The sequence below is a fragment of the Ovis aries genome, chromosome 5 (genome assembly GCF_016772045.2).
Source record: "Ovis aries strain OAR_USU_Benz2616 breed Rambouillet chromosome 5, ARS-UI_Ramb_v3.0, whole genome shotgun sequence".
NCBI classification, from domain to species: domain Eukaryota; kingdom Metazoa; phylum Chordata; class Mammalia; order Artiodactyla; family Bovidae; genus Ovis; species Ovis aries.
Window position 1 is genome coordinate 66,916,555 of NC_056058.1, and position 23,634 is coordinate 66,940,188.

The 23,634-nt window shown below is 43.1% G+C and overlaps 2 protein-coding genes across 5 annotated transcripts; both read left to right on the forward strand.

The window, feature by feature from the left end:
* The first annotated feature begins 445 nt into the window (after positions 1-445).
* THG1L (tRNA-histidine guanylyltransferase 1 like) lies at positions 446-7,465 on the forward strand. Of its 4 annotated transcripts, none has more exons than XM_004009022.6 (6): positions 446-660; positions 1,472-1,648; positions 2,614-2,783; positions 3,590-3,678; positions 4,850-4,957; positions 5,989-7,465. In XM_004009022.6, exons 1-6 carry the CDS (start codon positions 470-472, stop codon positions 6,148-6,150), a joined length of 897 nt encoding a protein of 298 aa, XP_004009071.3. In that variant the 5' UTR covers positions 446-469; the 3' UTR covers positions 6,151-7,465. The 4 variants fall into 4 exon arrangements, with proteins under 4 accessions (XP_004009071.3, XP_012034256.2, XP_027826258.1 ...); XM_012178866.4 differs by having other exon boundaries at positions 454-680; XM_027970457.2 differs by lacking the exon at positions 446-660 and having other exon boundaries at positions 1,535-1,648; positions 2,618-2,783.
* Positions 7,466-10,388: 2,923 nt separating this feature from the next.
* On the forward strand, positions 10,389-22,993 carry LSM11 (LSM11, U7 small nuclear RNA associated). The gene is made up of 4 exons (XM_015096165.3): positions 10,389-10,837; positions 15,162-15,301; positions 17,254-17,337; positions 17,802-22,993. The coding sequence occupies exons 1-4, from the start codon at positions 10,393-10,395 to the stop codon at positions 18,210-18,212; spliced, it is 1,080 nt and encodes a 359-aa protein (XP_014951651.2). The 5' UTR covers positions 10,389-10,392; the 3' UTR covers positions 18,213-22,993.
* Positions 22,994-23,634: the final 641 nt, after the last annotated feature.

The following is a 23,634-nucleotide window of genomic DNA, read 5'->3' on the forward strand; positions in this document are numbered from 1 at the left end:
AAAATATAAAAATTGTCCAAGTGTCTGATTCCAATTTTGTGTGTTCCCTGTGTAAACATAATATATAAAAAGAGACCGGAAAGAACCATCCACAATGCTCTGGCGGGGAGAAGGGATACATCGTGTTAATTTTCTTAATTATATTTTCCAATATATACCACGTTTTTTATAGCACATTAACAAATGCTATTTGGAAAGAAAAAAATCACCATTAAACCTTAAAACTTGGCCAGAAATGAATTTTTTTAATTTCGTGAGAATGACTTGTTGCAGACCGAGAGGGCATACCGCAGCAATCAAGAATAGTGCTAAGGGAAGACTGAAACCCTCCTTCCAGGCCCGGAAGTGCATTACGAACTACAAGGAGAGGCAAGCGAGATGCTGGCCTCCACTACGGCTAGAGCGACCACGAAAAGACACAGGAACTTCCGGGGCGGAGCTCTCTGTTCCTTCCTCTACCTTGGGGGAAATGTGGGTTGCTGGCACATTCAAAGTTCGCGATTGCTTGGCTGCTACTTCCGTCACTCTGAGACGGTGCTTGAAATTGGGAGCGACCATGGCAAAGAGCAAATTCGAGTACGTGCGGGACTTCGAGGCTGACGACACATGCCTGCCCCACTGCTGGGTGGTGGTACGGCTGGACGGCAAGAATTTCCATCGGTGAGCGAGCTCGGCTCGGGGTGCGTGCTTCGCAGGCGTTTCCGGTGAATGCGACCCCTCCGTAGCAGCCCGCAGCTCGTGGTTACCGTGGTAACGCGGCAGCCAATGACTGCGCGGCTTTAAGCATCACACTATGTGCTGGCTACAACTGGCTTGAACTCGAGTAGTCTGGAGTAGTTAAAAATGAGACAGGGTGCTCCCCTGGTGAGGAGCTGGCCTGAGGTGTCCATTGCCAAGGCTTTGGTGGAAGAAGTCACGCTTGGGCGCATTATTTCAGCTCTTCAACCGATGGCCAAACTGGTTGTTATATTTGAGGGCTTGCTGTGGACAGCGCTATACAGAGCATATTCTTGTTTCATTATAAGTAACGGCACATGGACTGGATTCAGGAGGGAAAAAGTCAGAAAAAAACAAAGTAATAGAAAGATGGGAATTTCTTTAAAAATGCTACTTAGGTAATGATTACTGTAGTTAAAATCTATTGAGCAGTCCAAGGAGCCAGGCATAGTTATGTTTGTTACCTCCTTCTAACCTGCAGGACAATCCTATGAAGTAAATTTATCCCTATTTCACAGAAAAGGGAATGGAGGATTAGTATATATGTTCCTTTTTCTCAGTTTATCAGAGCTAAAAAAAAAAAACAACAAACCTGGAGTTCTTAACGAAATGGATTGGGTTGTGGCTCCTGGAATGTTTGAACTCACAGCCCTATTACAGTGTCTTCCTTTATGAACAGCCTGTTTAATCTGTGTATTAATGACAAGGTCTCTTGCAGCCATGCCCTTTTCCCTTTTCTTTTTCCCATTTGAAGGTTTGCTGAGAAACACAGCTTTATAAAACCTAATGACAGCCGTGCTCTTCATCTAATGACCAAATGTGCCCAAACTGTAATGAACGAACTGGAGGATATTGTGATTGCATATGGACAAAGTGATGAGTACAGCTTTGTGTTCAAGCGAAAAAGCAATTGGTTTAAAAGAAGAGCCAGGTAATTCTGTGGCCTAGCTCCTTCAGAAAATTTCCTACCAGCATCTGGCTTCTGCTTGGGCTTCCCTGGTGGCTCAACTGGTAAAGAATCTGCCTGCAATGTGTGAAACCTGGGTTTGATACCTGGGTTGGAAAGATCTCCTGGAGAAGGGAAAGGCGGCTGCTGCTGCTGCTGCTGCTGCTGCTGCTGCTGCTGCTGCTGCTGCTGCTGCTGCTGCTGCTGCTGCTGCATCGCTTCAGTCGTGTCCGACTCCAGTATTCTGGCCTGGAGAATTCCTTGAGGTTGCAAAGAGTCGGACAGGACTGAGTGACTTTCACTATCTTAATCATAAACTTGCAGACTGTAGTATTTGCAACTGCAGGATGTGTGTATGTGTATGTATGTCTATATATGTATATATACACACTCACACACACTGATACACTGATAATATGTATAGAAGTTGACTGTTGTACTTCCATCTGTTATTCAGGCATTCTGTATGCTTCTTCCATTTCATATCACCTTAGCTTCTAAACTGAACATTAAAACTAGAAGCAGAAACTAAACGTTTAGGTAAGGAGGATCTCAGTACAAATTAGACAAATCTCATATTTAATTTAGCAGTATGTTGAAACTTTCACAGAAAACAGGTCATGTAATGAATTGGTATGTTTTTAAAACAGTGGTGTCCCTCCTCCCAAGACTTGAAGAAAATCCTCTTGAACCATCAATTTACATCACATCCTATAGAAAAACATTTAATAATAGTAAACTACTTTATAGGACTAGAAAGAGAGGCAGGCTGCATTTTAAATATATAACTGAAATATTAAAATAATTTTTCTTGACTCAGTTTATATTATCTCTTGGCTCTCTGGACAGTTTGTGTTATCACTGTGTTGCACCCACAGACCCTGTCATGGCATTGAATTAATATCATGTATTTTCCTTTTTCTTGCTCCACCCAACCTGCCTTCTGCAAGTAAGTTTATGACTCACGTGGTTTCCCAGTTCGCCTCCAGCTATGTGTTTTATTGGCGGGATTACTTTGAGGACCAGCCCCTTCTGTATCCCCCAGGCTTTGATGGAAGAGTTGTGGTGTATCCTAGCAACCAGACTCTAAAGGACTATCTCAGCTGGCGGCAAGCAGATTGTAAGTGAAACCAAATAAACAGATGTATTGATAGTTACATCACTAATTCGTTATATTAGAGGTGATGCTCTGAAATAGTTTTGGCTCATGTGTATTTTGTTTGGAATGCAGTATTTCAGGTTTTTAAAATTAGTTGAAAATACTTGAAATATTGGGTATTTTTGTGTAAATATTCCTTATTTTTAGCTTTTTTTTAAAAATCAGAAGATCTGGCAATACTAAGTCTGTATTTCCACTTAGTATTGGTCAGACCCTGTATAGTGACTTCTGCCTTTATACACACACATGCACACACACACACACACACACACATATCCATACACATGTGCATGTACACAGGAGCCAGTGTGCCTCAGCCTCTACTTCTCTGTTGTTCCTCTGGGGTCACCTACTCTGCTTTCCACACTTAGGTTCATGCTGGCTTTAGTGGGTATTTGAGTTGTGACCCTCCCTTACATGATGAAATATTTGTGAGACTTTTACTCATTTAATGTGTCTTGATTTTTCCAGAAGAATTGGAAAAGAGGTGGGAATAATAACAAATCAAATTATTTGATTAATGTACAAGTTAGCTTAATGTACAAGTTAACAGACTTGTGTGAAGCACAGCTAAAATGACAGGATAAAACTTTTAGAAAATTTTTCTGCTTCCCTGTGTGTTCCCTGTGTGTGACTTTTGGCAGGTAACTAAATGTTTCTGAGGTTTCTCTAAAGAGGAGAGAAATTGGGCTCTATTACTCTTTGAAGGGTGAATATTAAAAAAAGATTCTACATCCCTACACAGTGTTACTCTGTTTTCCTTACAGGTCACATCAATAATCTTTATAATACAGTGTTCTGGGCACTTGTACAGCAGTCTGGCTTAACACCATTACAAGCCCAAGAGAGATTACAGGTATGTAGATCTTACTGCATTAAGACTTCAGGGGGGCAGTTTATGATCTCTCATGACATTTTGCCTTCTTTTTAAGCTCTCAAGTTTTTACAGCTTTGTTTTGAAAAGTTACAAAGATCACACTAGTAGCAGCTCTGCTGCTTGCTTGCTTTGTGACTGTGGGTAAGTTGTAACCACTCCCTGAGCCTCAGTGTCCTCTGCTGGAAAATGGAATTAATGGCTCTACACTCCCACATGGTAATGCTTGGCTGGAGCTGCATATCGGCTGCCCTCTATACAGGGCACAGGCTCGTCTTTTCTGTCAGCCCCACCTGGCTGCTTCATCATTGTCATTCCCTGCTGGGGACCTGGAGTTTGGGATTAGGACTCTTGTATATCATTAAGACCTCAGACTCTGGGGAGTCAAATAATTGTACTCAGATGTTTTTGTTTAATTTTGCCTCTCTGCCTTAGTTTGTATAGGTAAAATGTGGAAAATAATAGTTCCTACCTTACAGGTTTATAGTGAGAATTTTAAGTGGCATGATGCATGTAAAACACACATAGACTAGTACAAAGCACACTATAAGTAACTAACATGCTTTTATTATTAGATGCTACTTGCAGGTGAACTGTGAAATGAGATGTGTTGTAATAACTCCTAATACAATGCCTGGTACTCAGTAAATGGTTGTCATTATTAACAACAGTGATAAAGATGGGTAGCAATAATAGGAAGACTGGTAGATGGAGCCAGAGTTTGGAAGCGCTAAGTTTAGATTTAGATTCTTATTCTTAAGTATAAGAGCACCGTTGGCCTTGGAAAATTTATATAATCTTTCTAAGCTTCTGAGCTCTCATCTCTAAAATGGAGATGGTTATGAGGGTCAAATAAAATATTCAAGCTATCCAGTACAGAATCAGTACTCTTACCTATTAGTGCCTCTCACTCCATCACACAGTAGTGATTGGTGAAGCCAGTTACTTGCTACAGAAGAGAACTTTATGGATTTTTGTATTTAAATAAGATTTGAACTGCTCTTAAAACTCGTTAATACCTATGTGATGTTTGCTGAATTGCTTCCACTTCTTGATTTGTTGCTAGAAGTTTAGATAGAGAGTGGAATGGATAGGTGGGGCTAGGGAGAGAAGAGACCTACAAAGCTTTTAATATTTGTTTTTATTTCTTCAGGGAACTCTTGCAGCAGACAAGAATGAGATTTTATTTTCTGAATTCAACATCAACTACAATAATGAGCCACTGATGTATAGGAAGGGGACTGTGTTGATATGGCAGAAGGTAATGCTGTTATGTCTAAGGGAAAACAAAGGTCAGAAAGAAAGCCTGTGCCCAACCCATGCTTTGTCTTGCCTGCTGCCTGCGTGCTGATGTAACTCCAGTCATTAGCACAGATTAGACCCTTTTCAAAACGAGATGCTACAGCTTATTATTATGGATGCTTGCTTTGTCAGTTCATCAGTCAAGTTTGTGATCTGGACTCCTCCCTTCTATAAGTAGAATTGCAGAATCTTAGAATTTTTTTTGTGTCATAAGTTCTCCCCAAATCAAATCAAACCCCTTTAACAGGTATAGTGCCGATAAGAGAATTTTTGCATCCAAAGAACATTAAAAAAAAATCCCACACTGGACCATTAAATGGCCCACACATCCCATGAGAACTATAATTTGAGGAACTGATGTTGTATGTGAAGGTTCTGTCCCTTACAGAATGTTCGAGAGATTCTCTAGACAGTCACAGTTAACTTAATATTCTGTCTCCTTTCATCTAAATCCTTAATTCTACCAATATTTTCTCTCTGATCCAGCTCCTGGGCATAATGATGTCTCTAAATTTATTTCCTTCTGTCTAAAGTATTTTTTTTCTGAATTGAATGTTTTTAAGTATTAAGGGAGTAAGTATCCTAAGAGCTCAGGATCTCACTGGCAACTTCAGCTCTTTTATTAGTATTTTTAAAGTATTTGTTCTTTGGGACCCGCAGGTGGAAAAGCAGAAATATCTTTAATTCTATGGTTATTGCTAACAAGGAACAAAGAGTCCCTTCTGTGTTCCTAAGATCTCCTCTCAGAATAGAGCAGCATAACTGTTTAAAAAGTGTTTTTAGTTGTAAAGAAATTCAGGTATGGTAAGATATGTATCTGTCTGAAAATATATATTTGTCAGAGGTACTGGGTTGGCTAAAAGTTTATTTGGGTTTTTTGGAAAACCCAAATGGATGTTTTGGCCAACCAAATATATAGCCCACTTCTCCGTCTTCTGTCCCAAAGCCACTCTCTAGTTAACAGTGTCAATATTTTAACTTTACCTATAGGTGGAGGAAATCACAACAAAAGAAGTTAAGCTGCCAGCAGAAATGGAAGGAAAAAAGATGGCGGTGACCCGGACCAGGACTATGGTGGTGCCTTTACACTGCAATATCATTGGGGATGCTTTCTGGAAGGAACATCCAGAGATCCTGGATGAAGACAGCTGACCCTTTGCTTTTCAGTCCTGGCGTGCTTAACCATCTCGGCCCCCAAGTCTCCTGGCCTTTGGTGGCCCTAGCATCTGTGCCCCACAGAAGTGTCCCAGGAGTGGCATGACTCTGGTTGGGAGGGGAGCGGAGAGAAAAGGGGTGGATGTGGGTGGTGTATCTTGTTCTGCTTTAAGTGGAACACCTATTTTGCAGTGTTCAAACGTGGTTCCTTCAGTAGAAGTACATTTTTAAAAAAAATTGTGGTACTCTTTTTATAAAGCAAGAACTATGTTATGCCTTGTAGATGAATCATTTTTAGACTGTGGCATGGGTCTTAACAAAAACCTGTCAAGCTTTTTTCACCTCTGCTAGAAGATGAGTCCAAACTTTACTGTCGCCTGCTCTTTCTTTACCACAGAATCCAGTGACCTTGGTAACCTCACCTTTCCCACCCACCTAATTGCATTCATCTTTGGCAGACCTGAACTAGTATAGGTTGATGCCCGTGCCTCTGAATGCAGGAATTCCAGGGCAAACTCAGGGCTTTGTGCCATTATCCAAGTTGGCAACCTGGGCTGAACTAACGAGTTGTAGCTTGCGTGTCCTTGCATAAATATTGTGTGGACTGATTTTGTGGAGTTGTCAGCATGACCCTCCTCATCTCACCAGGGGCAGTGATCACAAGGCTGCTTACTCTTTCTCAGGAGAAAGAGAAGTTAGTTACATGTCTATATGGGAGAAGGAAAATGTGAGATTGAATGAGCCAGGAGGAAGATACTCTGTCTTCTTGGCACTTCAGTTTTGAAAGTCACCTTCCTGTTGGACTTCCTGAAAAAGATTCTCAGGTAGCCTCTGTATACTAAAACAGTGACGTCTGACTTGGAGAGCAGCGGGACCAACACTCATCTTTGGGTCACAGGTAGTAGAGGAGCCCTAGGGGTTCTACCTGCTGATGTGGAGTTGGGCGAGGAGCCATAGGAACTGCATGTTGCTCGTGGCCTCTGAAGTGAGCAGGCAGTGGGGGTAGGTGCTTGAGAACTCACATTTCCTTTTATGTTCATATTTTAAAGGAAAAAGATTAATTTGGCTCTATAAAGAATTAATTAAAAGCCCACATCACAGTGCCTGGTCTTACACTGTAGAATTTACAGCCAAGAAAATGTATTTTTGAAAGAGCGATGGCTGGTCTCATCTCACTAATTGACACCCCATCTGTTGATGCCTTTTTTTCCCTCCCTGTTCTCACTCCACGGGAATAGGAGACATGGCTTACAGTTGGTAATTGATAAAATTTCTTTGAGAAGAAAAAAAATAAAGGTTTCAACTCCCTTGGCCTAATTTTTCTTTTTTTTCATACAAATGCAGTATATGAGTCCAACTTTCATGTGTGAACATCCTTACATAAGCCAGGCTCACATCCCTTCATCACAGTGGTGGTTCACAGACTACTGGATACAAAAATTTACTTGAAATGCTCTTTTAAAATGCCAGTTCCAAGCTCTCTCCTCATGAAGAGTTTGGGATTCAAAGACTTTTGATGGGTGTGGTCAATAACCACACTTTGGGTAACTAGTCTATACCAAAACCTAGACTTGTACATCTAGATACATTGATAGGCCAAGTAAGGCAGTAAGAATGTAGCTCTTGATTGGCAAACATAATGGTAAACAAATTAGAGCATTCTATATCAAAACAAGTATAGATAAGTAGGTGTTTGTACAAATTTTTAAGACAGCCACCCAAGAAAGTTTTGTGTTTCCTGTGGGTGTTCTGTGATACAACAAAGGTATCACTTGATTTTGTTATAGGAGGACATGTGCTTGCTGGTTGAATTGCCAGCAGTTTGCAGGAGTGAGGTTTGTCTTGGGGAGGGTGGTTTTGAGCAAACGAATATCCTGGGTTTAATATTTATGCTATAATCATACCTATTGAGTTAAGTAATGCTGTCAGAAGCAGTGTTGGATGGGATTTCCCTGGCTGTCCAGTGGTTAAGACTCTGGGTTCCCAGTGCAGAGGGCATGTGTTTGATCTTGCATGCCACATGGCCTCCCCCCTCCCCTGCCCCAAGTACTGTTGGCTGCTTTGTCATCTTTATTTTGCAGTATGTCTTTATTCTAAAGTATACTTCACAGTTGTATATTAATTTTCATCCTCTCTTAAGAGACTAGTATTTTCTTGGGCTTCCTTTCCAAAGCTTAAGGAAACTTCAAAATAGACACAGAAGCCACTAGTATAGAATTAATGCCAGTGGTTTGCAGTTTGGGAGAGTGGTGACAGGAGTGGTTCGTGTGATGTCTAGGTGACTAGAAACATCTTGGTTCTACTGGTTGAGGGGGTAGTATCTGGGCCTTTGATGTGGACTACACTATTATTTTAACATCGAGAAACAAAAAAGTGTCTGCTAAACAGAGGCTCTAAAGTACAGCCAGGTTTTATAAATATGCCATCCCAGTTGTGGGATCCTCCTTTCCTCCAGGTGCTTAGCAATACTTAGAAGATCAATGATGGTGAATTTTCTTTAATACTAGCATCTGTCTGGTGTGTGTGTAAATTTCTTTTTGCCTAGGTATAAGAAATGCAGTACTAGGGTCCACTCATAATTCTTCACTTTCATTGTACACTTAATGTTAACATTCGTAGAGCATTTATTACGCCCCATATGCATATCTTTGGTTCTTCAGACAGTTCCTTGAAACAGTTTCTAGCAAAGAGTCAGACAGGACTGAGCGACTGAACTGAACTGCTAGTATCTCAAAAGAGAATGGAAAGCTCAGAGAAGCTAAATAGCTGGAGCCCAGGCGTCTGAACTCCAGTGATGCTCAGCATAAGCACAAATTGGGACATTCCTTGCCCTCTTCCTGGGCTTCCCTGATAGTTCAGTCACTCAGTCGTGTCTGACTCTTTGTGACCCCATGAATCGCAGCACACCAGGCCTCCCTGTCCATCACCATCTCCCAGAGTTCACTCAGACACATCCATCGAGTCAGTGACGCCATCCAGCCATCTCATCCTCTGTCGTCCCCTTCTCCTGCCCCCAATCCCTCCCAGCATCAAGGTCTTTTCCAATGTGTCAACTCTTCGCATGAGGTGGCCAAAGTACTGGAGCTTCAGCTTTAGCATCATTCCTTCCAAAGAACACCCAGGGTTGATCTCCTTGCAGTCCAAGGGACTCTCAAGAGTCTTCTCCAACATCACAGTCCAAAAGCATCAATTCTTCGGAGCTCAGCCTTCTTCATAGTCCAACTCTCACATCCATACATGACCACAGGAAAAACCATAGCCTGGACTAGACGGACCTTAGTCGGCAAAGTAATGTCTCTGCTTTTGAATATGCTGTCTAGGTTGGTCATAACTTTCCTTCCAAGGAGTAAGCGTCTTTTAATTTCATGGTTGCAATCACCATCTGCAGTGATTTTGGAGCCCCCCAAAATAAAGTCTGACACTGTTTCCACTGTTTCCCCATCTATTTTCCATGAAGTGATGGGACCTGATGCCATGATCTTCGTTTTCTGAATGTTGAGCTTTAAACCAACTTTTTCCCTCTCCTCTTTCACTTTCATCAAGAGGCTTTTTTTTAGCTCCTCTTCACTTTCTGCCAGTTGGTAAAGAATCCGCCTACAATGCAGGATACCCCCGTTGGATTCCTGGGTTGGGGAGATCCGCTGGAGAAGGGATAGGCTACCCACCCCAGTTTTCTTGGGTTTCCCTTGTAGCTCAGCTGATAAAGAATCTGCCCAGAATGCAGGAGACCTGGGGTCGATCCCTGGGTTGGGAAGATCCCCTGGAGAAGGGAAAGGCAACCCACTCCAGTTTATGGGGTCGCAAAGAGTCGGACGCGACGCAGCGACTTTCACTTTCACTTTGCCCTCTTGCCGTTGCTTCCCGCCAGCTCAAGCTACTAGTAGACCACAGTTCCAGAGAACCGAGAAACACCTGGGGAGCTTGTCAAGCTGACGGGCCCGGGCTCCATCCCCAGGGAATCTGGACTATCAGCAAACACCGAAAGTGATAATAATATTGATGGGAAAACGCTGCGTTAACGCAAATGAACCTCTTTCCCCAAACGCTGATGCGCTCCGAGCCGCGGGCGAGTAGCTGCCGCACACCACACCGCGGGCGGCGCAGAGCGCAGGCAGACGCTGCCCCCTGGCGGCCGCCCGGGCGCAGTGAGATGAGACCCTGCGCCGCGGCTGCGCGGTGACGCCCTCTGGCGGCCCCGCTCCTTCTTCCCATCGGCCTCGGCTTGCGGGCCTTTCAAACATGGAGGAGCGGGAGCGGGGGGCGAGGTCGGCTCGCGCCGGGAGCCCCGCGCGCCCGCCCAGCCCGCGGCTGGATGTCAGCTCTGACAGCTTCGACCCGCTGCTGGCCCTGTATGCGCCCCACCTGCCTCCCATTCCCTACCCCAACGCGCCCTGCTTCAACAACGTGGCCGAATACGAGAGCTTCCTCAGGACCGGGTTACGGAGCGGCGGGCGCGGACGGGCGCGGGGCGCGGCCGCTGGCTCGGGGGGCCCCGCTGCGGCCTCCGCGCCCTCGGGCAGGACCCGCCGCCGCCCGGACGCCCCCGCCCCGGACCCCGAGCGCATCCAGCGCCTCCGCCGCCTCATGGTGACCAAAGAGGAAGGGGACGAGGCCGCCGAGGCGCGGCGGCGGGGTCCGGGTCGGAGCAGGAAGGCGCCGCGCAACGTGCTCACGAGAATGCCCTGTGAGTCCCGCGGGCGGGCGGGGGCCGGCCGGCGGTCCGGAAGGCGGCGGCCCTGCGGGCGTGTCCCTGGTGACAGCCGCTTGGCGCGGACCTGTGTGTGTATCAGGGGGAGGGTCTTGGTGAAGGCTGAAGAGATAACCGGCCACCGAGGGGAGGGTCAGCTTGAGGAATTCAGGGTCTGTCTGGGCAGTGAGGGAAGAGCGGCAAGGCTGTAGAGGGGATAAGTAGCCATGGGTAGGGTCTGCTTGGATAACATGCGTAAAGGTCTTGGGGGCCACAGAAGTGATCACAGAGGTGACGAGGAACCTGCTGAAATCGATGTGCAGGAGTGATTGCGGGGGGGGGGAGGGGGTGGTGGCCGCGGGATTCTGGAGAGGTGGTGAGCCTGGACATCATGGGGAGGGTCTGCAGAGGTGATGAAGTCTTGGGGCCACGCATGGTGAGAGCAGGGAGGGCACAGCCAGTATTAGGGGAGGGAGAGTGGTTTGGTCAGTGAGATTTGTGGGTGAGGAACGCAGTATGAGGAAATTGTTCAGATAGCACAGGGGACATAATCTCATGACCTCTGCACATTAAGTGACAGCTCGTTCTCAGTGCTGTAAGCAGAAAGGGCTGCAGGGTCTTGACATACATATGTTCACTGGAATGCAGCAGGCACAGAAGGCCACTAAAGGGCAGACACTTTTACAGCCTCTCTGCCGGGCTGAGTGCAGGGACTCTTGTCTGTCAGGCTCCTATTACCATATGCACAGGTTATTTTGAGTTCTGAAGGTGTAAATGGCACGAGGGGATTTCTTGCAGCCTCCTAATAAGTTCCTTAGAGTAAAGCTGTAAATAGCAGAGATTGCTAATGGGTGAGTTAGGTCTTGTATAAATGGAATAGAAACAGCCCAGGGTCATATCTTTGTCATCTGGCAAACAGTTCTGACATCTGCCCCATGAACACAATGACCTACTTAGCCATTCAGAGCATCTGTATCCTGATAACTAAATTGTGGCATTATTAAATCACTGCCTTTGGAATGGAGCATTTTGCTAAGTAAAGGAATATTTTGTTTCTTTCCTAGAAGTGTGTTAAGAGAGCAACATCCTAAAAAGCTGAGTGCTGTTAGGGGTGCCTTTGTGATTACAGTGCCAAAGCATCCCTGCCTAAGCTGGGGTTTACTCCAGTTTGCTTGCCCAGCAGTGACATTATGCATGTGCCTAAATTAAGAGCAGTTTGGGGGAGCTTATTTTGCCCATAGTTTTTGCCACTATCAGATCTTTGAAATGCCCTCCAAGTCTCAGATTGTAACATTTATTTCCGTTTTGCCAAGTACTGCTTTGCTGCCAAGATTTTCAAGACAAAAGAAATATTTCTATGTGGTGAGTGGTTTTGGCTTTACTGGTGGAGCATTTCGCCATATTATTAGGATGAAAGAGGGTGAAAGCCAGCTTTATCAACTTTCCACAATTAAATGTATGCCTGGAATCAAAGTCTCAAAGTGTGCTGTAGGCACTGAAAATTTTAATCCTACCACTGGAAACAGTTGGGTGTACATGGTAGAGATGAGTAGATATCACAAAAAATTGATGACCTTCAGGAAGCAAAAAAAAGTATAGAAGCAGGGATGAATATTAGGTTTTTTCCAAAAAAGAATTCATATAGAAATCAGCTTTAGGTCTTGAGGTTAAGGAAGGGCATGCTTGACGATAACAGTAATTATTTAAAAATAAGGCTGTTGAGCATGTAATATATGCTAAATAAGCGTGTAATATATGCTATATTACATATAGCAAAATTAACCCCTCAGGTGAGTAAAAAGGTTGTGAATTCATCACCACAATCAAGATACAAATCAAGGAGTTCCCCGGTGATCTAGTGGTTAAGATGCTGCACTTCCAATGCCAGGGATGCAGGTTCAAACCCTGATCAGGGAACTAAGATCCCACATGCTGTGTGGCAAAAAAAATAAAATAACGTGTAAAGTTAAACTTACCATAGGGCCTGGCCCATACTGAGGGCTCAGTAATTGGTGATAATATTGGTGACAGTGATGCTGCTGCCGTTGTTGATGTGAAGGAGGGAAGCTTGGAGACTCTTGAAGTGAACCAATAGTATGATGAGGCTCTAGACTGTATTGTTGGTTGTGGAAACAGAAAAGAAAGGTCAGGTCTTAGTTATTGAGAATCTCTTTTCTGGACTTAGTATTGGCTATAAGAAGGGAAAAATAAAAGAGTGGAGTTAAAAATGACCTGGATTTGGAAGGCTGTGGCCCAAGGGTAATGGCAGTGGAGAGGGGGATTTGGAAGAATAACTTCTTCAAAGATAAGGCATAGATACAGTTTTAGAAGCCTGGCTCATATCCATTTGGAGTTTGTCACAAATACTGCTGAGAAGAGATTCAGAATGTGCCTTGTGATTCTGAATGTGGAACTTTTTTTTCTCTTGGGATTTTGCTCTGCTAGATGGTGCCAGTGTTGTATTTTTGATCACATGAGAGAAATATTCCCTGGAATTATACCTTGTTAAATCTTTGGAAGAAAAAAAAATCAAAATAAAGGTACAGATATGAAGGTTGAAAACCTGAGTTTACCATTTGCTTAATTAGAATAAGAGATTTTTGTTAAGGTACATGCTTGTCCTTTCTCCCTGATTTGGGGATGTGAGGGGAGTAATGCCCCTGTTTTCTTCTAAGTTAGAAAAAGAGTGGCCTTTCCAGCCTTTGTGGAACGTGTGTATGGTGGAAAAGAGGAGTGAATGTGGAAGGCAAGTAGAGGAATCTAGGCATTGTGACCAGTTTCTAAGAAATTTAATTATTGGAACTTATTCATTACATGAAACTAGAAGTTACCTAGTCTAACCTCACCTTATGAATGGGGAAACTTGGACTTGTGGAGAAAAAGTTGCTCCCCAAGTTCACACAACTAGTTATAATGACCTAAATGTTGTTTACAGTGCTTGATTTGACGCCATCTGTAACACATATCCAGGTATGTGTGTGTACACATACCTTAGTGTGTCAGAGGTACAGAGAAGTTTAATATGGCTAGAGGAGGGATGGATGGTGAAGGTCAGGCCAAGGGTCTCATGTTCCTTTCCAAGGCCACTGTTTCTGACACTCTGCCTTCTTGCTGAATCTTCAATCTGACAAGCTCCTATTTCTCATCTACAACGTCGCTTATCTTCTTTTATTAACTTACCCCTGCCATCATGTATAAGCCAGTCCATGAGTGGGGTAAGGAGGTTAAGAGTAACCACCTTAGGTATCCGAATTGAAGTGCAAGACACTTGTTCTCTTTTATGCTTATACTAAAAATAAGACAGAGTTATTGTTGTTTGTCTACTATCAATGACAATAACTTACAAAGAACTGTGCCATTCAGACTTCAGGGGAAGAGTGAGATTGTGTAAATGTGAGTGTGTGTGTGTGTGTGTGTGTGTGTGTGCATGCATGTGCAGTTTTCTTTAGGGAGGTTTTATGTAGTACAGTCACCGTACTGTGATGGCTAAATTAACATGAAATAATAAAAATAAAACTCAGCCTTGCTTTCAAGCTCTGAAAAAAAAAATCCATCATAATAAAGGCTGCAGTTTTTAGTCCCAGCATTCTTCACATGAATTGTCATACTTCTCTTTTCATATGATGCTTATCAGCAATTTCATAGCAGTCAGATACTCAGCAGGTGCCTTTACATCAGTGAGGCCTGAAATACAACCAGGCCTCTTCTTCCTCATGTGAAGATAATGTTCACTGAAACACTAGTGGCCTAAGAGCACGGCTTCTGCATGATGTAGCTTAGACCGAGAGGGCTAAAAAGCCATTCTCTCTTAGACGATTACATGTGTTTCAGGGCAGATGAGTCACACGGTTCATTTCCTTTAAACCTGTGACCCAAGTTCTTGGTTCTTTGGAAGGCTCAAGCTGGATATGCAGTTCGTAAGGTTTATCCTGAAAAAGATTGTTATACAAGGCAGAGAACTGAGAAGAACCTGGCTGCTGATGTGCACATTTAGTATCGTGGTTTTTTGCCCCCAAAAGTTTTTAAGTGATGCTGCCTCTTAGAATCAGAGGCATCATAGAAATAGCATATGGAGGTAGTGAAATCTTTGGATGGTGGCCACGCAGGGGGTTTACCCATGTTCTGGGGAGTCTTGTCTCATTTCAGTGTGCATTGCCTGCACTTGGCATGCTGCCCACTGGGCCTTCCTGCTCCTGTGGTGTGGTTGCCAGTGCCATACCATGTAGCCTTGCGTTGCTGGAGATGGTGGGGTGGTCTTGGTTGTTACTTCTGGGAATGAGAGCAGGTATTCATTCTGTGCTGATGGTTCTTCTTGTTCCAGTGCACGAAGGCAGCCCTCTGGGTGAACTCCATCGCTGTATCCGGGAGGGGGTGAAGGTGAATGTTCACATCCGCACTTTCAAGGGACTTCGGGGCGTCTGTACAGGCTTCCTCGTTGCATTTGACAAGTTCTGGAATATGGTAATTAAGCCTTCCGCAAGGAACTGGAGCACCTTCTAAGGATTAAATCTTTTATATATCTCAAGGACTTTATTCTGCAAAACCTCCAGAATAACTTCCAGGAAGCCCTAGAATCTTTGAATTCTCTTGGACAACAAGAGAAAAGTTCTTTTTATTGTTTTCCCAAAGGCAGTGGCTTTCACCTGGGATGATTTTACCTATGCCTCCTTCCCAGGGACATTTGGCAATGTCATTTTTTGATTGTCACGACTGTAGGACAGAGTACCACTGGCATCTAGTGGGTAGAGGCCAGGGCTGCTGCTGTGCACGCTGCAATCCACAGAATACCCTGCCAACAACAGAGAATTATCTGGTCCAGAATGTTGCTAGTGCCAGGGTTGAGAAATCTAGCCTTAAGGAATAATTGCTTATGTCTTCTTTTAGTAATTTTATATTGATTTCTTACTGGTTATTTTTCATTCATTTAAACATATTTATTGACTTCCTACTTTGGCTGGGCACATTGCTAGGTACAGAATTCAGGAAGGAACTTAAACTGCAACTTTTGGAAAGAGAGATGAAGATAGAGGGGAAGCAGCCATGTTAATAAACCAGACACTTTGCATGGTGTTTGCTCATGAAGGAGTGTACCATGCGCCCTCAGTCTTCTAGAGGCTTAACTGTCTATTTACTAGACAGACATTTGGAAGAGAAAAAGGACACAGCACAGCTACGATATGAGACAGTTACAGTAGGAGCCACAAGGGCTTTCTAGTGTTTCTTTCCATACGATCTTCCATCGCCAGTTTTTCTTCTCTTTGTGCTGTGTCTTCATCTGTGCATGCCCCTTGATTATAGTAGTAGTTGCTAATACTTATCAAACACTTGCTATATGCCAGATCCTGTACAAAGGACTTTATATATACTACCTCAGTAAATGAGTTGTAAGTCTATCACTGTTTTATTTCACAAATGAAGTAACTGAGGCTAGTGGTTTTGGAAGGTTGGTCCCAAATCACACTCTTAGTAAGTGAAAGGGACTGTAACTTTATCTTTTCTGGCTTATGAAACCATGTTTTAAACCGTATGGAGTCATAAAACTTGGATTCAAATCCTGGCTTAACGTTTGGTAGCTGTGTAACTCTAGGCAAAGTAATTTCTCTGAGCCTCAGTTTTCTCATTTCTAAAATGTAGGGGGAAAATGTTTTATTATTATTGTAAGTTTACCTTTGAAGGGAGAGATTTAAGAGAATATGTTTAGCAGTGGTGGCAATAACAATACTGTCAGCTTATGTTTGTAAGATGATTCACACTTTTCAAAGTAATTTCTCATACATGAGCTCATTTGAGCCTAATAGCTGTCCTGTAAGGTTGATCTCTCATCAACAAGAATTCATCGGTATTTCTGTGTATTGCCCTGGCTAGTCTCTTCATTGCTGTCATAAAGCAGAGAGACTGAAAAGGGAAAATCAGCAGTAGTGTTCTTAAGGTGTGGTCTGAGGCTGTCCTGCATCCGAATGATGGGGTTTCTGGTTAAAACAGAAAGTTCCTGGGCTTCGTCCCAGACGTACAGAATCAGAATAGCCTTAGATTTATATTTTGCCGCATTACTGACAAGAGGATTTTTTGCAGAAACTAATGCCTGTGGTGTTAATGCATCTCTGGTCAGTAATGTGTTAATAAGCTTCCTTGATTATTCATGCCCCCCTGAAATTTAAGAACCTCTACCCTACACTTGCAGTGGCCCCTTACCATAGGAGAACCCCATCGTATATGGTCGTAACAGCTTGGTGTTCCTATTCATAGGGGACCGTGTATTACCATTTGTTCCTGCCCAAGAGCTGAGTCACCTGTTAAGTTTAGTCTGGTATAATTAGATGGTATTCTGCCATTTAAATTTTGTCCTGAAAGCTATAAAAATAATATTTTGAATGATACCATATTTTTCCTTCCTTTGGTCTCTTTTTCTCTAGGCACTTACTGATGTGGATGAGACCTACCGAAAACCTGTTCTAGGCAAAGCATATGAACGGGATTCTTCATTGACTCTCACCAGGGTAAGCAGTTTCCCCTGACTTTGAGTACCCAGTGTGCTTTCAAGCTTAGGAATTAAGATCACTGAGCCTAGGGACCAGGATTTCCCAGCAGTAAAGCCTTATTGCTGTCAACCAGGCATGCTTGGACCAAGATCTTCATTAGTCTCTTCTCATGCATCCAGTGAGTAAAAAATGAGTCTGTATTTCTTACTTGCATATTGTTTGAGCAACAAGTTACCTCATCAGGTCTGAATGTCTTTCAGTTTTATACCATAGAAAAAATGGGTACCTTTTCTCTTGACATACTTACTGATTTATCTGAGTTATGGCTAGAAATAGAAAATTTGTTGCTAACGTTTTTTAAATTGCAAAGCAAACAGTCTACAGAGCATGATTAAGGAATCTAGTCTTTCCTTGGTATATCGAAAAAAAGAGATGTTGAAAACTGAAGAGAAGGCTAATACTTGTCATTGCTTTCCTTGCAGCTCTTTGATCGATTAAAACTGCAAGATTCCTCCAAGAAGGAAACAGATTCTAAGTCTGCAGTTGAAGACTCCACTCTCTCCAGATACTCCCAGACATCCACATGGAAGGTGGCTTCAGTGTGGGGAAGAGGAGACACCGATCGGAGTTCACGCAGGCGTTCCCGCTCCGTCCCTTCTTCCTTGCAGGCGTCTGCAAGGGAGGAGTCCAGGTCAGAGCTGTCAGGGAGGACTACACGGACAGAAGTGTCCAGTGCAGGGGGTACCTTTTCCAGGGCTACCACCCTTTCCAGGGGCCCATCCCGTAAGAAAAAGAGAAAGCCCAAAGTGGATTACCAGCAGGTTTTCACTCGACATATAAATCAGATTTTCATTCGAGGTGAGAACGTCCTGCTGGTTCATCTTGCACAGTGACCGGCTCAACCTCACTTGAGCTTTGGTTTTAGAAATACAATGCATGAATTGCTGCTATGCTTATCCTAGTATCCCAGTGTAACTCTGAGTTGGAGTGATCCCTCTGGTCCAGCATGTGCAGAGCATAGAGCCAGGCTCGGGCCCTCTGGGAGATGAGGTCCTGAAGGGAAAACGACTTGAGAGGGTGGTGGGTGTTTGCATTAATATCACAGCAAAAACTGTACAGAGCATGGTCCATGCATCTGATTTGGTATCACAGTCTACTGCATACACTCAAACCAAATATAAGATCTTGAATTGGGGAGCATGGTATGAATTGAATTGACTCCACAGACACTATAGCGTGGTGAAGGAGAAAGCCTCCTCAGGAAGAATGATCTCATTTCTAGAAGCTAGTGCCCTGAGTACTCATGAACTTGTATCTAAGAGTAGCAGTATAAATTGCCTCGAGCCCTTCATCCGCACCTTGTAACTGACCTTCAAGTTTCACTCTACACCACTCTCTCTTGATCGAGGAATGTACTTTGCTATCTCTTAATATCTGTAAGATAGAAGAAGGCTACACATTTATGTAAGAGTGAAACCTGGGTGGGTAGCATGCTCCAATAAATGCTGTGTCTTCATCCCTCTCCATGTTATGGGAAGAAATAGGGGACCTTGTTGTTGGCTTTCCTCTTGCCAGAGGGAGTTCCTGCAGATGGTGTACCAGGTGGGACTGTAAGATGCTCTTGTCCTTCTCTTCTTTCACTTTTGTGGCATGGTGCTAGTGCATGTGCCTGCGTATTGCCCCCTGTGTATAGTGTGACCTGTCCTGTGAGCTTTATAGCAGGAGGCTGTCACCTTCATGACTGGCTGCGAAGAGTTCTGCATGAACTCAAGAATACACACACATCATGTGGCTGAGAGTACCCTTTCCGGGCAGGGCTGGCCCTGTCTCGAGTGTCTTTCAGGGTAGTTTTCCATGAAACCCGGGTGGAGTTTTATTCCCTTGTGTCAGGCCAAAGAGGTTCTCACAAAGTACAACAGTGGTGTCTATAAGGGACATGTTACTCAGCCCAGCTTGAGTAACCAAACACCAGACCACCTGCTACTATTTCTACTTGAATCATATGCTTTTTCAATCACCAGTGCAAAATAGGCTATATCTCGACATAGACTGTTAGGCAATATTGACCTTTTGTTTTGTTAGTTTATGTTAGGTTTTATTTTAGATAGCTTACATTCAAAGTGAGAATGAGAAGTAGCTCACTAGTTAAAATGTTTGAAAAGAAAAACTTCCTCTGCCGTATTTGTTGTGTAACTTAAATGAGCCTTCTGAGAAGCAGGTGAGTCACGCTCAGAGAGCTGGGCCGGGACTCCTGGTCCTTTGGCTGGCTGGGCCTCTGGCTCTTCATGGAGTGAGAGAAGAGCAGACTAACCCCTCTGTGCCTCAGGTTTTCCCCATCAGACACCTACCTCACAGGGGCACTGAGGAACAGAATCTGGGGAAGGCATTTTAAAGTCTTTTAACATACGTAAGTGCCATGAGTAATTTTTACTCACTCTGTTTCATAGCTTGCTAGAAGTTCACTGTCTCATGAGCAAAGTAGGTGCTATATAACATAAGAACGTAATCTCTGTAAGTGTTAACAGTTATGATCTTCTTGTCATCAGAAGGCAGTGATACCTTCAGGAACTACTTTCCATGTTCCATTCCTTTCTCCTAAGAGACAATGGAAGTTCTCAGAAGAATATCTTTAGTGAAAGAAAAGTAACAGTTTTTTTTGCTGCTCTCCCATATCCCAGCCCCCACCCTTTTCTGGTCGTGATGAGAGGGAATTCCTCTGCACTTTTTGGGGGGTTTATATGCCAGCACTGAAGGAAGGATGTGAATCTAAAAACAGCACATCCCTGAAAGGGAATCTGTGGAAGTTGTTTTATTTGATTTTGTTTCAAAATGGGTTTCAAATATACTCTTTAGAACCAGATGAGATGCACTAAACATTTAGAGAGGTTCTAGGTTACACATGCAAGCGAACAGTTATCTTTGGACACTGCCAGCCTGAGTCTTTTTAAATAGTATGTTCTGAAATCGGTCGTCTTGTTAATCATCAGGCACCCCACCTTTACCCCTTTACCGATCTCCCCTGTTTGGCTGTCCCCATCTGTCTGTCTGTCTTGTCCCTCATCTGGAAGCTGTAATAGTTACTAGATTTTCACAATAAAGGAGAAATTTGGAATCAAATGAATATAATCAATTTCTATTCATTGTAGTACCTGATTAAATCTAACCTGACTTATTTTAAACACATGCTCATTTCCTTGTTTGCATATGATTTTCATGTGTCCATATAATGATTGATTTATTGCTTTTTTGCCCAACTTAACAATTCTGGCTCTAAAAATTATTTTAAAACTGTGTGTGATCTATCTTACGTGCCCATATTCCCCATTTATTGGTTTGGACAGTGATTCTGGGATGATTACTGTCTAGTAAATGTGATGTTTTGTACAAAGCATGATAATCATTATTTTATAGAAGTAAATTTTTAAAATTATTGCCGTTTATTATTGGATAAATTTTTCAAAACGAAGGAAAAATATATTCTAAAAATGTACATGCTGCTCAAAAATGTGATCATCTAAGACATTTTAACAAATTGCTATGGAAATAACTGAAGTCTTCCTGAAGAGAAGGCAAGGAAAGAAAAAGGGGAAGTAACAGCCAGAACAGCAGATTTCTGGAGGCCCCCCATCAGCTCGCCAAGGGGGCCCTAAACAGCCGATATACACCACAACTGGCTTCTAGTATTCTCCAGGGATTTGAGATCGAGACTCTAGTTCTTATTTTTTTTAACATTGAACTGAAGTTCTTCAGAGTAATCTCTAGACAAGGGAGCGTGTTTTCAGGGCAGACTTATGAACTTGCTGAGGTCTTCTCAGGGGTATACAGGTTTGTTAGAAAGTAGCAAGGGACTGAGAGATGGAAGGTGTGGCTTCACCCCCAGGACGATCTCATGGGCCAATATTTGTACACAGAGGTTGTTCTACTGCTTCACCACTAGGAGAGGCTGCACTTTAGGTTGTTTGTGCTGGTAATTAGGAAGTATTTCTGCTTTCTTTCAGAGACCAGTTATGATAGAGGTGGGCTGTTTGTGAGATGCTTAGCTAGAGTTGTCTGTGGCAGGCGGCCCTGGACCAGTTGGTTTCTTCCTCTCTCTGCATGTTGCGTGTCAAGTCAGAAAGCCTAGAAACTGTTAGCATTAAAGTCAAGGTGCATAGGAATCCTTGCCAGTGTCGTTAGTGAATGAAGAAGGGCTTTACCTGTCTTCATGTGAAAAGGTCCAGGAGTACCTTTAGGGATTATCAGCCCCAGCCTCAGAAGCCTTACACAAACCTAGGTGTACTGCCTGTACCCCTTGAGAAAGAACCTAACTTGATGCAGAGTGGATATTTGTATTTCTATTTGTACTGTTTTCATAGCAGCAGACATGGGCAAAATCATGAAATAGAATCTGTTCTGTAAATTACTTTTTAAAATTTTCTCTTATTTTTGCCTTTAGGAACAAATTTAAATTGTTCAAAGACAGCTAGCTGTCACTGGTGCTGTCCCAAAGCTTTCTAATCCTTTATGTATTTTTATGAATGAAGTGATTGCTGTGGGAAGACCAAGATTCATCTAAGAGTGTCATGGTATAAACAGAATGGTTTGTAGTTGTTTGGATTTTTCTTTTCCTGTGCCATATAGAATGCAGTCAACTCCTTTTCAGTAGCTTCTGTTCGTCAGCTTGTGTGTTTCTGGGTAGCAACTCCCAGAAGGCTCTTAGTGTTTGTGAAGAAAGAAAATCTCATCTAGGCCTGTGTTGCAAAGGTGGGTGGTCTGTCATTACTTCCTGGCAAATTGAGTTGATGGATTTAAGATAAGCCTTTGGGGTTCCTCCATCATTTCCTGGGCTTTGAGGAGGAGTTGGGCCTCCTGTACTCGTGGTGTTTTGAGTATGTTTCAAATGTTTGTAATTTCTCTTGCACTCCTCTAATAAAAATGAAAGCTGTCTGTCAAGACATGGCTTTGGATGGTTGGGAGATCTAGCTGGAAAAAAAAGAAGTACACCTGAGACCTTCAGTTGGTCTTTTATTTATTTAGAATAAAAAGTAGTTTGATAAGCTACCAGAGCCAGTGCTTCTTTAAAAACATTCTCTGAAGAGATAGGAACTGTCCCACAGGAAAGCTATAAAAGCTATTCCCAGTGCATTGCAATTGCTTTTGATTTTTAATCCTTTGGAGCAAATGTCTGATGTTATGTTTTTAGAGCTGTGGGGTAAAAATGTATTTTTAAAAAATTTAGGGGTGTTACTGAAACAATGACTGGCTGAATTATGTGTGAGCTAAGCTCTAGGGCAGCTGTCCAGTTCTTTTTTTGTTGTCCCAACAGTAAAGCAGATAGTAAGCGATGTCTTGAAAAGTGATTTGCTTATTCCATCCTGACATCTAAAGGCATTAGCCTCCTATTTGGCAGCCCTGGGGAAACCCCTCTGCACCGTGACTTATTACCTTGTTTTTTAGACAAGGCTAAACCTGGATGACTCTGTGTATTAATAGTTTCACTCTTCATAAACCAGCTGCTACAAGAAAAACCATGATTTTTAATCTTGTCTTGAAATTACTCCTCATTGTTAAATTCACCTAAACCCTTCCTGTGTATGGAGGGTTGCTGCTAGTAACATCAGTTTGCAATGTTCTGCTTTCAGTATTTGTCATACGGGAGTCTGGAAACTGTAATAAATACAATTGTCTTAATAAACTGGCTGCTTTGTCTCTGCTAATTGAGGAGGGATGGGTGGAGAGGAGGTGGCAGGGGAGTCTGTTACCCATGAAGACACCCATCTAGAAAGTTAACACATCACAGGCCTTCTGCAGTCTCGTTGTTGTAACCTTGTGCCTTTTCTTTAGCAAAGCACATGTATCTAGATCATTATTCAGGTTTATTTGAAGTTTACACTTAGAAAAGGAACTTGGCCCATGTTTGTGAATTCTCTCCTCTAAGCCCCAAGCAATGGTCATTGCCCTGTGAATTTATCCTACCTAATAGCTCACTGGTGTTAATCCACTCTCTTCACGACCTGCTGAGATCACCATTGACTCAGCTCCCCTTGGAGGATTTTACCACATCTTGCTGATTGACACACTTCCAGGAATATCTGAATTTGCCACCAGCTCCTCTGTGCACATACAGGAAGTTGATCTGCCCAGAGATTTGCCACATTGATTACTTGACATCCTCTGTGTGCTTCTAGCCCTGAGTCATCCAAATAAGGTAGACAAACAAAAATGACATTGATTTTTAGAGGGGGGAACCTCAAGTTAAAGACCCAATTCCCTACTTTCAAAGGATACATTAAGTTTGGCACAGTTGGCATACAAGAAGTTTGTAGGCATCACAGT

Excerpts from the sequence above, each read along its gene's own strand:
- THG1L (XM_004009022.6), top strand. The coding sequence starts at position 470 with ATGTGGGTTGCTGGCACATTCAAAGTTCGCGATTGCTTGGCTGCTACT. Across the intron at positions 661-1,471 it reads GACGGCAAGAATTTCCATCG|GTTTGCTGAGAAACACAGCT; the intron begins GTGAGCGAGCTC and ends TCCCATTTGAAG. Across the intron at positions 3,679-4,849 it reads AAGCCCAAGAGAGATTACAG|GGAACTCTTGCAGCAGACAA; the intron begins GTATGTAGATCT and ends TTATTTCTTCAG.
- LSM11 (XM_015096165.3), top strand. The coding sequence starts at position 10,393 with ATGGAGGAGCGGGAGCGGGGGGCGAGGTCGGCTCGCGCCGGGAGCCCC. Across the intron at positions 15,302-17,253 it reads TTGACAAGTTCTGGAATATG|GCACTTACTGATGTGGATGA; the intron begins GTAATTAAGCCT and ends CTTTTTCTCTAG. Across the intron at positions 17,338-17,801 it reads CTTCATTGACTCTCACCAGG|CTCTTTGATCGATTAAAACT; the intron begins GTAAGCAGTTTC and ends CTTTCCTTGCAG.